At 38.1% G+C, this 14,698-nt stretch overlaps 3 protein-coding genes across 5 annotated transcripts in view; 1 reads left to right on the top strand and 2 right to left on the bottom strand.

Annotated features, from left to right (window-relative positions):
• Nucleotides 1-1,800, top strand: part of eya2 (EYA transcriptional coactivator and phosphatase 2) — a 29,058-nt gene extending 27,258 nt beyond the window's left edge. For both annotated transcript variants that reach the window (XM_044171399.1, XM_044171389.1), the window contains exons 15-16: nucleotides 144-244; nucleotides 614-1,800. In XM_044171399.1, the coding sequence (XP_044027334.1) occupies nucleotides 144-244; nucleotides 614-694 (182 nt within the window). In that variant the 3' untranslated portion in view covers nucleotides 695-1,800. The remainder of the gene's footprint in view (nucleotides 1-143; nucleotides 245-613) is intronic.
• A 202-nt stretch (nucleotides 1,801-2,002) lies between these two features.
• tgm5l (transglutaminase 5, like) lies at nucleotides 2,003-8,125 on the bottom strand. Of its 2 annotated transcripts, none has more exons than XM_044171365.1 (14): nucleotides 7,976-8,125; nucleotides 7,623-7,805; nucleotides 7,255-7,488; nucleotides 6,692-6,810; nucleotides 6,057-6,185; nucleotides 5,500-5,677; nucleotides 5,132-5,267; nucleotides 4,861-4,964; nucleotides 4,511-4,750; nucleotides 4,343-4,405; nucleotides 4,040-4,252; nucleotides 3,785-3,942; nucleotides 3,189-3,325; nucleotides 2,003-2,616 (listed from the first exon to the last, which is right to left on the bottom strand). In XM_044171365.1, the coding sequence occupies exons 1-14, from the start codon at nucleotides 7,980-7,982 to the stop codon at nucleotides 2,466-2,468; spliced, it is 2,052 nt and encodes a 683-aa protein (XP_044027300.1). In that variant the 5' UTR covers nucleotides 7,983-8,125; the 3' UTR covers nucleotides 2,003-2,465. The 2 variants fall into 2 exon arrangements, with proteins under 2 accessions (XP_044027300.1, XP_044027309.1); XM_044171374.1 differs by having other exon boundaries at nucleotides 4,040-4,249.
• Nucleotides 8,126-11,168: 3,043 nt separating this feature from the next.
• Nucleotides 11,169-13,833, bottom strand: pxmp4 (peroxisomal membrane protein 4). The gene is made up of 4 exons (XM_044174578.1): nucleotides 13,675-13,833; nucleotides 12,793-12,855; nucleotides 12,491-12,689; nucleotides 11,169-12,290 (listed from the first exon to the last, which is right to left on the bottom strand). The coding sequence occupies exons 1-4, from the start codon at nucleotides 13,785-13,787 to the stop codon at nucleotides 12,021-12,023; spliced, it is 645 nt and encodes a 214-aa protein (XP_044030513.1). The 5' UTR covers nucleotides 13,788-13,833; the 3' UTR covers nucleotides 11,169-12,020.
• Nucleotides 13,834-14,698: the final 865 nt, after the last annotated feature.

Here is a 14,698-nt window from a genome sequence, read left to right as displayed (position 1 = left end):
AAAATTATTGATCAAAAATATAATCAACTTTGATCTCCTACTATCCTCTTTCATTTCCTATACCAATACATTTCTCATTTTAAAGTCTTTCTTCAAAGGTACTATTTTAATATTTTAAACTCTGATTTTCCCGCTTTTCAAAGGCAAAGAGAGTTGTTTTGAGCGTGTCTCTCAGAGGTTTGGTCGGAGAGCAGTATATGTGGTGATAGGAGATGGAGCTGAAGAAGAGGCCGTGGCCAAGAAGGTATAACTTAATCTGGGTTTTTTATGACTGATAAAAAATGGGCCTCACGTAATCAGTTAACCTTACGACACATTCGATTTCTGCAGCTTCTGTGTCTGAGTTAGTTTTGTTTTTTAGAATCTTTGCAAAAATTTTATTGGATTTGGCAGTTCAGCAAATCTTTTTTTCCGTTATGCTTTTGTACGTTATAGGCCAACATGTCATTCATACTTTGTCACATACTACAATCCCCCTCCAAACCACAGTCTATATTTCACATTTGCACTGCATCTGCAGGAGCAATGCAAGTTGCTAAAGTATGCCTGCCTTAAGTTTGCATGTTTTACATTAAACCAGTATTTAATTTTAATTTTATGTTTGTTTTCTCAGAAGAACATGCCGTTCTGGAGGGTTTCCTGTCGGGCCGATCTGGAGGCTCTGAGCCATGCACTGGAGCTGGACTACCTCTAGAGGGCGCCGGCTGTCATGCTGTGCTCTCCCCCCCCCCCAAATCATGAGACGCTCCTGAACTCCTGAGTGCAGCTAGTAGGTGAAGGTGCACCCTAGAGACTGATTCAGAGTCAGTATTGCTATTTCAAGGTTTGGCGCAAGGCATTTGATCCCTAATGAGCAACCAGGCGGACAATTTCACACCAAAGCCAAAGGAACTGTGAGGATTTCGAAGCGACGCTGCAGTCTCTCTATGACACATACACATGAAGCCAAAAGTGGTGGACCTAAATAAAAGACCAAAGTAAAGTAAGGGACCAAAGCTTCATAACTAACCCCAGGGGACAGTTAATACTGCAAATACTTTTTAAAAAAGCCTTTCCTTTTTTAAATTCAGTTCATCTCAACTTTATGATGCACTGAATGCAAAATTTTACATCCTCTATTGAACACAGTGAGTATGTCTGCATGGATGAAAAGCTCAGATTGTTGTTAGATTGTTTGTTTTGCTGTGTCTTTTTTTAAACGTTTTTATGAGACTAAACCCATTTTCCACAGGCCAATACTATTTTAAAGACAAAAATAGAAACACGACTTAAAGTTATGATGTTACGTGGGATAGATTATGCCTTTACTATTAATTTAGAATTGTTTTTATTCATATGCCGGCTAGATAAATGTCAGATAATATTCTCCTCATAGGTAGAGGCTATTGAAAATAGTCTGATTGTATTTTACCATTAAAATGTGAGCTATTTATTATTAGTTAATTTCACAACACAATGAGATATGGGAACTCAGCATAAAAAATCCCCTTCAAAGACCAAAAATATGTTCTTGTAAAAATGTTTTGATAAGAAGCTGTCTTGAAGATGCTGTATTATAGGCTGGTGCTCAAATCCTTACTTTTGATTCTGGGTTGTATATGTTGTCATGTTTTAACTCTCCTTCTTTTCTGTCCTTGTTCAATTTCCTAATAACCTGTTTGTAATATAGATGAACTGGTATGGTTGTGCATGTGCCGATTACACTGCCTGTCAGCTTAGCTATGATTTGTATATAATGCTTTATTGTCCATTTGTTTTGACAGACAGTTAAAATAGATAAATAAAGATAAATTAATTGCATTGCGGGGGAAAGGTGAGTCGAGTTTCATTCCATATCACAGAGTTACTCAACCCAGAGGCGTATGAAACAAGAGGGATTAAATGACAAATAAATGAAGATGAATGTGTGAATTACATGTAATTATCAAGAGGTTTGAGAACAAAAGTGGCCTTTGTTGAGGAAAGTTCTCCCTCTTCAGGGCAGAAAAAGAACTGCAATAACAAAAATCCACATACATATATTTGAAAGTCAGAAGAAATGTTACATACAGCACATTCTTTGATTCATTTTTCAAACAAAGCAAAAAGCACACGCAATATTCATTCATATTCCATTCAAATCATTTGTTCCAGCTTTGCAATTTAAAATAAACATTTTCAGGTAGCAATGTTGATTTTCATGGCTCGAACACATAAATCGCTAAATAAATAGCAAAACAAATAAATATCATTTACATTCACATTTATATCATACACAGCAATAGAAAAACATGAGGGTTGGATGGGAGTAATGTTTCCTCTGTGACTAATGCTGCTACCTGGTTGCCATGTTCCGGCTTCAGTTGGGAGACGTTTTTACAACATAAATGAGAAGTGTTTCTGAGGCAAGACAATGCTGACATCAGAAATGTAACTATTGTGCCCAAATGTTGTACCTGAGCCAAATTAAAGGCAAAAAACAGGACCTAAGCACTGCGGACAGAGACCATCTTGAAGCCTCTGATTATGGAATTGTTTGTGAGTGACAGGCTGGCCTGCAGCATCTTTGTTCCCACTATGTTGGGGGTGAAGGCGATGTGCTGCTCCACTCTTCCTCCTGGACGCAGTGGAAGCATCCTGCAAAAAGACACAGGGAAGATATAAAAGAGTTCACAAAATGTTAAAGTACTACTGCAGTGGTTGTGAACGGCTGACACTGGCTCCTTTGTTAAAAACTACTCTGTGACCTCCTTTCATCTGGTTGGAGTTGACTGCATCAGACCAAACTTGTTTGTGACAGCTAAGATAAAATAATTTCCCTGTGAACGTCTAAACTTCGCACACATTGTAAGGTTATATTTTTGTCTATGACTAATCACACTCTTCTCGGAATCAAGCAGCTTCAAAGGGAATTGAAGGGTTATTCAGTTCTTGCAAATAATTATTGGCCTCGATCTGCACACAGCAGTGGAACATTTCGTTGATTATCCTAGCCACGCCTGCCTGAACACTAAACGCAAACATAAGCAGAACAATACAAGTGTAACAAGCTTACATTCCTTCAACAAAGACACACTGTACTACCATGTACTGCCTTCACACTCCTTCGCTCATTCATTTTGCAGCCATTCATGATGTGCAATCACTGATGCGCCTACGACATTAAACATTCAACACAAAAACTGAAGACAAAAAGTTATCATTCTTACCTGAATTGAACTTTGCCCTGGATCAGCCCGGGCCCAGATACAGTCAGTACTCCACTCACCGGGAGAGAAAATGGGTTAGTGAAGGTCACCGTAGCAGTCTGTTCTTTGTTAGGCACGATGGAGTCTCCATCTGCAATCTGAAGGAGAAGTTTATGTTAGTAAACCCTGATAATTCCCTTAAACTACCCCTCAAATAACTTTAAAGTGAGTCAATGTCAATATATTCTAGAATTAGGATTTGTAGGATTATGTGTCCTACAGTGAGTGAAATGAGTGAAATTATCAAACCAAAGATGCATTTTTTGTATTGCTGCTGCACATCAGATAAGTAAATATTCTAGATTCCTTGTGAATTGTTTTATACATTATCCCTTTGTTTAGCATTCCATATGTGGTATCTAAAAGTTGGCATGCATTATGAATGCAACAGTGAGTCAAGCTGGATGGGAGGGATTAACTCTTGAATCTTACCGTCACACATCACACACAAGAGCCTAATACCTACCTTTTATTTTCTTAATCTCTCAACAGAATTGACTTTGCCATCTAAAGTACTGCTGAACATAACATTCAGAATCTCTTTGGTTCTCAAGTACCTGTACTGTGAGCTGTGGGCTGGCGATATTGAACTCGTCAGAGGCCAGGACCCGCTCTTGACTGGACATGTTCTCCAGGACTACTGCGAGGTTGATCAGGTTGTCTCCCACCACATCCTCATACTGGGCTGGGAGGATCTGCTGGTGAATAACCTTGGCTGGAAAGACAGAGGGAGAAAGAGACAGAAATTTAAACCACAGCAGTCCTTCAGAAATGAACATCTGAATATGTAGATGAGTGAAAAGTGAATTTACCTTCCATGGGGGCCATTTTTATGACACCTTGGGTTTCCCAGAAGGTGTCTGAGGGGCTGTTGTTGTATTCTTTAGCCTGGGCGTTGAGATGCACCTTCATCATCTTGGCAATGCTCTGCTTGTTGATGACTTTCACCGTGAAGCAGACAGGCTCCCCAGCAACAGGAGCTTTATCCAGGGTAAGGAAGACTGACACCCCCTTTGATGAACCTGCTGAATAAACATGGAGAAAGGAAATGCATGAGATGACGTGTGTTTAAACAGATGAGTGTCTGATTAAAAGAATCAAAAATTAAAAATTACCTCTCCGTAATGTCGAGTTTCCTGACATTGTGGAACTTCTTGAATTAAGTGATGAAGTCGGGCCTATATTGTAAAGATCGAAAGAAAAATGTGAGCCAAATAACTATTTATGCCTTAGAGTGAACATTATACCACTTCATAAATGTATTTTCTGTTTTTGGCTCATACTTTTGATGTCTTTGTATTCTCTGGTGATGTTCTGGTGTCTGGGGAAGCCAACAGCTTTGGTGCAGATAAGGGATCCCACTTTCTTGGTGTCTTTGTTGTAGCTGAGCACCCGTCCCTTGCTCACTATGATTGAGTGGACGTCGGCGTTCACCGCGGCATAGACGAAGGGGATGTCAAACAACAGGTCAATACGCCGATCCTTGATTGCTTTGACTGGGGCTGGGCCGCAGCAGAACACTCCTAGGATAAAAGAAGGATGAAAAGGAGGTTATAGTGATGTTTATTCAAGAAAACAAGTTCAGAGATGTGAGAAATTTCTATAAACAGGAACAACAACGTTTCTCACACACCTTCACTCCTCTCCTGGGGGGTCGGGTCCAGAACCTGCCAGCCATCCATTCCAGGTCCCACATCCGGGCGAGTCATATTGCACTCCACCCACACATGGAAGTTCCTGTTAAGAAGAAATAAGATATCACAAAGTTAAATAAATGCAATCAGTGTCTTTAAATTACTTCAAAAAGTGATTTAATAAGCCAAGGTTGCATTAGAAAATTTACCAAAACTGTCACAAAAACTGTTGATAATATTTGCTGATTCAAAAGTTCAATCACTACTGACCATATGCTGTCTTTGCAGTGGTTCAGCTTCTGCCCTGTTTCAGTGTAGTACTCCTCAATCACCAAGTTGCCATTGGTGTCATGAGCAGAGTTGAAGTTTGTGACAACGCGGCAAGGAATGCCAAGAACTCTCATGACTAAAAGACATAATTAAAACACAGACACAGACGTTTACATGCTGATGAAGCTATCTGAACAATTGTGTCTTGAAAAAATGATCCAATATTAGAACAAAGTTGATAAGACATCAATCATGACATGGTTTAGTACTGGTTATTAAAACTGTAAAAGAAAAAGTAAAGAGAGCTTGGATGGTATTTTTGTAAATTATTTCATTTCAAAAGTTTAGAATTATCATGATATAATCACCTGTGCACATGACAGCTGCAAACACCCAGCACTGTCCATACTTGACTGGACTGTAACCAGACTGAGCCCACTGTGTCAAAATATCCCCACTCCCAGTCCACATGGAGGGATGAACTCCTTGTTTGAAATCACCTGACCAGTTCCCTTTCAGCACTCCACGATCATCCTCACTGTTGATCTAACCATGAAAGAGAAGATAAATGTAATTTTCCATCTTTGCACTTCAGTTCCCAAAGATCATAAAGCATCTTCCGAGATGAATCTAATTCACAGTGGCAGTTTAATAACTACTTTGATTGACTGTTTTGCTGCAATAATTACAGTGTCCCTGCAGTGTTCAGAACTTTGCAGGAGGTGTGTGTTTATATTTACGATGTGCAGAACACAGTGTCACAGTTCAAGCCACAACATGTTTTTAAGCAGCAGTGACGCTCATGTTGTCATACAAAGTAAATCAAAACATTGGTGAAACAGAACACTGGTACTAAGTGCTTTCGTCCTATCTTTATGTTTATATGTTCAAGTTGTGTTTTCACTCTGAATCTGTTTTCACTCACCATAGCAGACACGACCCGGCTGATGTAGACAGGGTTGTTTCGGTTCAGGTAGTCCATTCTTCCGTTCTTTTGGTGCTGAGGGCTGACTTGGAGCAGATTCAGGCACGTCTCCAGAACACCAGGCTCATACTTCACAAGTAGAGAGAAAGAAATGAGAATTAAATGAACATTTAATGACATTTGAAGCACATCCTAATAAATACATGCTTTACTTGCTCTCAAGATAAAGGATTTGGGCATATTTTGTCAACTGTTAACATGTGACTACACAGTTTCTGTTTTCAGATTTACCTCTACTAAACCATCTATTACCAAACTTTTTCCCCTGTTTATTCCCTCTATTTCCCTCTAATTTTTCTGAGTTTGTTTCAGTTGCTGTCAGACAGAAGAGTTTAATCCAACTCAAGGATTAAAAGTAAATACTGTGAGTGGATACAAGCAATACTTGTACAACAAAATGCAGTCCAATACAACAACACTACAATACATTTTACATTCATGAGGCTTAATGTAAAACAGCAGTCAAAGAAATTACCACAGAGTTGAGTCAGCACCTCCACTGTAAATAACCTGATGATTTTTTTCTTACTGAACATTTGCAAAAAAAATCTGATCAACAGATATGGTTTTCATACCTGATCAAAGGACCATGGACTTGACACAAGGTTCATAGCTGTCCCCATAAACAGCAACCCAGAGTCGTTCTGGACGTACTCCTCTCTCTGGTCCTCAAAGGGAATGTACACTGCATCCTCTGCAAGAAATAAACCGGACATTTAGTGCATCCTAGTGTATTTACATTTTAAAATACATTGCTTTACACACCATACATAGCTTAAGACTTTATACTCATTTATATTTTTTCCTCTATTTTGTAAAGCTGGTGCCAGACATTTGCTATGATGAATCCTTATCTTTAGGTATGATTCACAAAGCCAGTCACACAGCACATCACCACTCTTACTGTAGTGATCAGACTACCATAAAAGGAACTAATAAGTGATTAAAGGTGATGAATGAATGTAATACATCATCATGGACTCACTCAGCCACACAAACCATTTATATAAGTACATTTCTGGTTGGGCTACCTCACTGCTGGTGAGTATATGCTACCAAAACCTTCTGAGTCTGCAAAACTTTGTATGAACTTCATAAAAGCTTCTGATCAATTCACTGGGTTGTCACTTGTACTCACCACGACACCAGGGATTGCAGAGCAGGATGAATTTGCCAAACGCAAAGGTCTTCTGGCTGTTCTGAGTAAACACACACAGCTGCAATCTGTAGCAGCCCACCGAGGCAGAGGCAGGAGAGGAGATGAATATGGAGGGGCTCTGGAGGTTCAGGTTCTCTGGGTCAATATAGGCTTGCCAATGGGAGGAAGAAACCTTCTTTGAGACAGTGACTGGCATTATCACATACAGGGGGCCTGAGGAGAGAAGAGAGAAACACAATTAGGCAGAAGAAATATTAAATTGTGGTTCAGACTGGTTGCATACCAATGTCTGCTCCTGAATTGTCATTCATCCCAAAAAATCCAGACTAAATCTAAATCTGTATTACCTAGCATAACTTTGATACTCAGAGAGTCAGTCTTGGGGTTGAAGGGTCGGCCCTCCAGTTGAAGACTGACTTTGAATGGGGTTCCTCTTCGCACCACAAGGGCTTTGGAGCTGCTGAAGCCCTTTGTCCTGTGTCGCTCCAGGTTTTCAGATTTTTCCAGATTGACATTTTGTAAACTCAAATCTGCAAATTAAGAAAAAAATAAAGTAAAGAAATTGCTACAGAAAAAATGCATTCATCAGTTAGATGACACTTAAAATTCACCATATAGGCAATAAATAGAAAGATCAAGAACAAAAAGGCAGGCTACGGTTAAGTGATAAAACAACAAAATGAGCAGAGAAAAATCTCACCTTCCATTTGTTAGTCTCTTTTTCACGGCAATGCTTTGTGTCCCTACTGTCACCCCTCTACAGCTATATAAACCTTTGCCCCACCCTCTGAAAGCAGGTGGTAGTGTGAAAGTGAACAGGTTTTCCTCAACTGTTTCTAAGGCCCTCAAGTCATGTGTGTAACAAAACATACACCACAAAATGGGACACTCCTCCTGGTTGACTATATCGTAGGTGTGTACAGTTTCATGCGTCAAATACAGTACCTTCCGTGAGTGATTACTCACCCAGTTCACCAGAAGAACAGACAGCTAGGGCAACTTACGCTGGTTTGTTGGGCGTGAACTCTTGCAACAAGCTGCAAAGTTTTGCAACACAGATGTGAGACCTGTAGCAGGAGCAGTAATACTATTTTAGTGACCACAAGTGGATACCAAACCTAATTGCCGTATCTGGCTAATATCTATTCATATAGCTCACTAAGTCTTAAAAAGAATTCATCGGTGGGAAAAAAGTTTTGGCAGGTGAAAAAAAATGTTTTTGTCAGTAACTTTTATTTAAACGTCTGTTGTGGTAATACTCATTTCGGCCCACACACAATATACTTCTGCCTCTTCTGGCCGAAATGAATATTACAACAAACACTTAAAAATTATCCTGACAAAAAATTTATTTCACCTGACAAAACTTTAGTTTTTTCGCCTGTTTTCACACACAAAAAAAGTAACTTAGACAAATGATCCTGGCAAAACTTTTTTTCTTCACCTGTTTCACAGATGAAAAAAGAAATTTAAGGAACTTAGGAAGATTATCCTGGCAAAACCTTTTTTTCACCTGTTCATACACACAGGGGAGAAAACAATTTAGACTTAAATGGATCACCAGAATTTGTTTTCCTCACTTGCCTCTCAGGGCTTCTGTAGTTTGCTGTTATCTAGATTGATCTAGATTGAATTGGCACCTCACTAACTGTATAAATATATAAAGCTGTCGAATAAACCACTCATGAACTACTTTGTACCTCTGTGTGTATCATTCTAAAGATGTTCATGGCCAAAAAGTGTATCAATATTGATTGGTTGTTTTCAATTATGTTGCATTTAAAGAATGCCTGTTGATGCACCAACTATCACTATTTTACTGTACAAATCCAGTGACCTTCTATATAAAGAGAAGCTAACTGTTTGGCTTATACAACTGAGTTAGATCCTGGTCTTACTAAAGCAAATTCCTGTTCAATAAAATCCACTAGTTGTGAGCTTCAGATTTGTGGTGAACCTGTTTGCACTGGCTTCCCATTCTTTACAATTTTTTTTCAAAGTTCAGTGGGGATTACACATTAGTCAGACTGGTATGTACTGTGGTATACTAGAGTACCATGGTACCTCAGACTTGGTAGGTACCGTGCAACAGTACGATATTACACAGTACATAATAAACAATACATCACTTTAAAAAATGCACACACACACGCACAACTAGCATGTTCTCTCTCTACACACACACACCCTTTAATCCACTGTTGCACTAGGACGCTGTTACTTCTGCCCCAGAATAGAGGCATGGGAGTTACTTGGAGCTGATTAGTGTTTCCATTGTTACTTAGACTTGCCTTTGAGAGAAAATAGCTTAATTGTGCAAATCATGTTCAAGTGCTAAGCCACTCAGCTCTTTATAATGACAGGTATTTAGGCTACAGTTGGGTTGATGAATATTGACTTTAAGTCACCACACAGTTGCTCTATCTATCAATATATCTATCTGGTGTCTCCATATTACTTTATTAGTTATTCTGTATATTTGATTACCACTGTTGCATTAATGTGTAAGCAAAATTCAGATGTTGTAGCTGGTCAAGGCAGAGCAAATTTTATTTGCTTTAGAAACTGTTGGTTAGTTTATTTAAGAACATTCCATCATATATTATAAGCTGATCATATGTTTTATATGCAAATCTTTAATCTGCCAATAACTACTGCACTTTCAAATAAAATTAATGGAGTTGAGTTACTGTAATCGAACAGTACTCCACTCTTAAATGTAGTGGAGTAGTAGCAGAAAGTAACATAAAATGGAAATACTCAAGTAAAGTACTTAAAAACTGTACATAAGAACTTTAGTAAATGCACTTAGTTACTTTCCATCACTTGCAATCACAAATATTGAAACTATTAAAACATTAGGGAGTCACGCACAAACTTTAAGAAATAAGGTGACATAACCATTGTTTACACACTGAACCATATTTTAATGATACATTTTCTGCATTATGCATTCTAATCAAGATTGATTCTGCACTCTAGTGAGGCAATATGCCATAATTCAATTCAATTCAATTGTATTTATATTGTGCCAATTCATAACAGAAGTTATCTCAGTGCATTTTTCCTATAGAGCAGGTCTAGACCGTACTCTTTATATTATTTACAGAGACTCAACAATTCCCACCATGAGCAAGCACTTGGCGACAGTGGCAAGGGAAATCTTCCCTTTAACAGGCAGAAACCTCAGGCAGAACCTATAGGCTCAAACTGGGTGGCCCTCCACTGTATGCCCCTCCCAATACAACAATACAAATTCCACCCTAAGATTTAAAATAATAGTAATGGTAATGGTAGTGATAGTGATATTAATATTAATTTAAAAAAGTAATAATGATAATAGTAATAAGACAATAATTGTAGTAGCAGTTTTCGAGCAGGAACACGGGGGCAGCAGGTGGCCTGCAAATAGATCCAGACTCTGCAGCTCCGGAGGCAGAAGTATCTAATGAAAGCAACAGAGGAGAGAAACAAGAAAGCACAAAACTACGAGAGATGTCGAGTTAGCAACATGCATTAATGGGATAAAAATGCCTACAGGTGGAGAGGGAGAGGAGGAGAGAGGAACTCAGTGAATCATGGAAAGTCTCCCGGCAGTCTAGGCCTGTAGCAGCATTACTAAGGGATGGTTCAGGGCTCACCTGAGCCAACCCTAACTATACGTAAGCTTTATCACACAGAAGAGGAGCTTGATAGTTTAAGGCTCTGGCTCCCATTCTACTGGAGACTCTAGGAACCACAAGTAACCCTGCATCCTGGGAGCACAGTGTTCTGCCATTGTCGACTAAATCATTTGTACAAGGTGATGAGTTGCAGCTCCATTCATTTTGGATAGATGTTGAATTCCAAAAGAGATGATTAAGCCTTTGAAGAAAAGAAAAACTGGAAACAGGTTTGACTGAAACAGGATTTCATTCAGCCCTCATTAAATAACACATAATAATGGCACGCCTTCGGCTTTTAAACAAACATAATTAGTAAATAATCACAAACTTTGACATGCCCATCCAGTATTTCCTGAGCAGGTGCAGGATCTCAGCAGCGTGAGGGAATCATCATTTTCAAAGTAATAACACACAAAACAGGAGTCATAGTGCTTCATTACAGAATATGCCATATTTCAGGTAGTCGTCAATATAACCTGTAAAAGACGCTAAGTAGTGCTACACTTGAACAGCTCTTGTTCTAACAAAAAATCAACAGCTGCCATTTTTTAAATATAAAGGAGTCATTATTTTAGTTTTTATTAATTGTGTATTATATAGAAGAACCCCAGGGATGCACAAATGTTTTAATTTTAAACCAAATCAGTTAATAATGGTGATAACATTTTTGTCTCTGTGCAACAGCAGGTTTACAATAGATAACAGCATTTCAGTCTGTTTTGCAGTCTTTTTGTTTTTTATTCTGTGGCAGCTGTATTTAGTGAAATTAGACAACTGTACAATCACATGAAATATCATCAGGAAAAATCATACTAAAAATGCCATGCAAATATGCAGGTGATTCTCTTTAGCTGGAAATTTGGTGTCAAACAAACACAAGTTGGCTTTGACAGCTGCACAGTGTGCTGGACATACAAGAAAATACATATGCCAATGAATCAAAGACAGTACAGTACAAACTATAATCTTACAATAATTTTAGAATAGGCAGCATTCAATAATCCTTGGGATATTAATAAGTAGAAAAAATGCAATTATTGTATTCTAGAGAGCTGGTCCATACTGACAAAAACTAAAGCTTCAATTCTGAGCAGCAGTCCTTGGCTTATTATAAACAAGGAAGTCCGAAATGTCATGCCACACATTGCTGTCATGGTAGAGGTAGTTCATTGAGGACTGCAGTGAGGGCTGGAGGGTGTGTGGGTAATATTCAAATAGCCACAAGACAATTCCCCACACCAGCGTGGCAAAGACTGGGAAAGGGTCATGTTTAGGCTGGGGGATAAATCCTTTTTCTACAGCCAGCCGAGACAGAGCGAACAGGATCCTGGACAGCAAATACATGTTGATCTAGAGAAGAGCAAAGGGATTTAATGGATTGAACACATTTACTAGAGTAATTACAGTCTTAGATGTGATATTTTATTTATCTTGTTGTGAAGCACTTTATACTTTGTTTTGATAAGTGCTCTATAAATAAAGTTTTATTATTATTATTATTAGATTTATAATGATGTAATTATGAAGAGCAAATTAAACAACAGTCATACCTGACTATTGATGTTGTTGTTATCTCCAAACACTAACCATCCTCCAACACAGGCAGCCAGAAAGGAGTGAGACTGCAAAGTCTTTCCCTGGATCCTCCCCTGCAAGGCTTGCAGTCCTTTGTATGTGAACACAAAGCATGCCAGGTTGCGGGAGTGGGTGTATGTGGCCTTCAAAATGGCTTTGAGCTTGTCCTTCAAACTATCAGAGTAAAGAAAAACATGTTCAAACTTCAGAGGCATGGGGAGTATTGCAATAGCAGGGTGCTGATACTTAAAAATAAATTACAGATAAAAATTCTTACCTGCCACTTCTGAATAGAAATGTCATTACCAGGGCATGTGGTGCTCTGATTTTGGCCCCATATCTGAGAAATAAACATACTGTAATGCCACTGCTGCCTAGAAACACAACTGGCTACAAAAGTACTTATAGTATAAGTATAGTCAACACAATCTGCTGCTAATACTATTTGTTGCCTTAAGCAGTGGTGGAAGAAGTATTCAGATCTTGGAGCAATACCGCAATAAAAAAAAATACTCTGCTACAGGTAAAAGTCCTGTATTCAAAATCTTATTTAAGTAAAAGTACAAAAATATTAACATCTAAATATACTTAAAATACTAAAGTACTCATTATGCAAAATGGCTAATTTCAGAAAAAGTAATTATATTACTGGATTATAATTATTGATGCATTCAGTTGTAAGCATCACTAATGTTGCAGCTAGTAAAGTTGGGGCTAATTTCAACTATTTTATATAGTGCTGGGTAGTTTAATCTATAACAATATATCATAATTTATATTTATATTGATTAATTTATATTTAGTATTAATAATCTGAATTTGTCAAGTAACCAGTAACTAAAGTTATTAGATACATGTAGTGGAGTAAAAAACACAATATTTGCCTCTGAATTGTAGTGAAGTATTAGTAGCATACAATTGAAATACTCAAGTAAAGTACAAGTACCTCAAAATTGTACTTAAATGCAGTACTTGAGTAAATGTACTTAGTTACAGTCCACCACTGGCCTTAAGTTACCACAGTGGCTTCAGGGAGCTAAAGCTAGGCACCACTGTAAACTACAGCTGATTAGCCAAAAGCCTGTTAGCTACTAGCTGTGTGGTACAGAAGTAAACTATAGTAGCTTAGCTAACTAGTTTACTGAATGTTTTCACTCACACGGCGCCGTTTCTGAATCCCTTCAAAACGGCCAATGCCGCTTTATATTTCTCATGCTGCAGAAGGTTATTGACGGTATACAGAAGAGTGTTTATCGGATCAGGACCTGCCATGACTTTCAATAGAGCCGACCGGACACAAATATATGTTTCACACACAAGTTACAACGATGTGTCACAGCGAAACTGCGCCGTAGTGCAGCACTATCACTTAGGTTCCTATGTAAATTAAGCGAACTATTATGTTGTTTTTGGTGCCAAGATAAAAGGGAAAAATGTGGGTTTTGAGAGTAACATGTATATATTTTAACTTAAAAGCGGCCCTTCACTTGCATGTAAACGTGCAAAAAATGTAGGCAAGATGAGACTACAAAACTGATTTGTTACAGTTGTATAACTTCCTGCGTCTGTTGTGCGGTAAAGCGATAAACCAAACTTTGGTAATTGCATTAGTCATTTAGCTATTGTATATTACATAATGTGAGAGTGATGATGAGATACCTCATCATACGCCGAGTGCAGAAACATTTTGTAACATCTTTCAGAGGAAATACAGTGAAATTCAAGACCAGTCACTGGTCATATCCTGCAGGAGAAGTTTCAGTCAAGTGGTGCAAAGATTTTAAAATGGGAGTCAAAGAGAGGCCATAATTAGTTGAGTAAAGCCAATTTAAGGGTGTACACATATACAGTATACTGGTACATTCTCCAAGTCAACATCTATACTCATTGCAAGATCAATCAAAATAGTACTTTTTGTGCTTTGCACCATAAGCATTAGTAAATACAATGCCCTTTGAAGAGGTACTCACATCATTTACTTAAATGAAAGTACTAATACCACAAAATAAAAGCCATGCATTCAAAAGTTTATTTAAGTACAAATACACATGTATTATCAGCAAAATACTCTTAAAATATCAAAAGTAGAAGGACTTATGCAGAATGGCTTCTTTCAGTATTATATCATTTGGTTATTACTATTACTACTATTTCACTAATGTGTAAGCAAGGTTGTTTATGAA

The sequence above is a fragment of the Siniperca chuatsi genome, linkage group LG2 (assembly GCF_020085105.1).
Source record: "Siniperca chuatsi isolate FFG_IHB_CAS linkage group LG2, ASM2008510v1, whole genome shotgun sequence".
In the NCBI taxonomy this organism is placed as follows: Eukaryota; Metazoa; Chordata; class Actinopteri; order Centrarchiformes; family Sinipercidae; genus Siniperca; species Siniperca chuatsi.
Note: the sequence above shows the minus strand (reverse complement) of the source record. Positions and strands in the feature narration are given on the sequence as shown.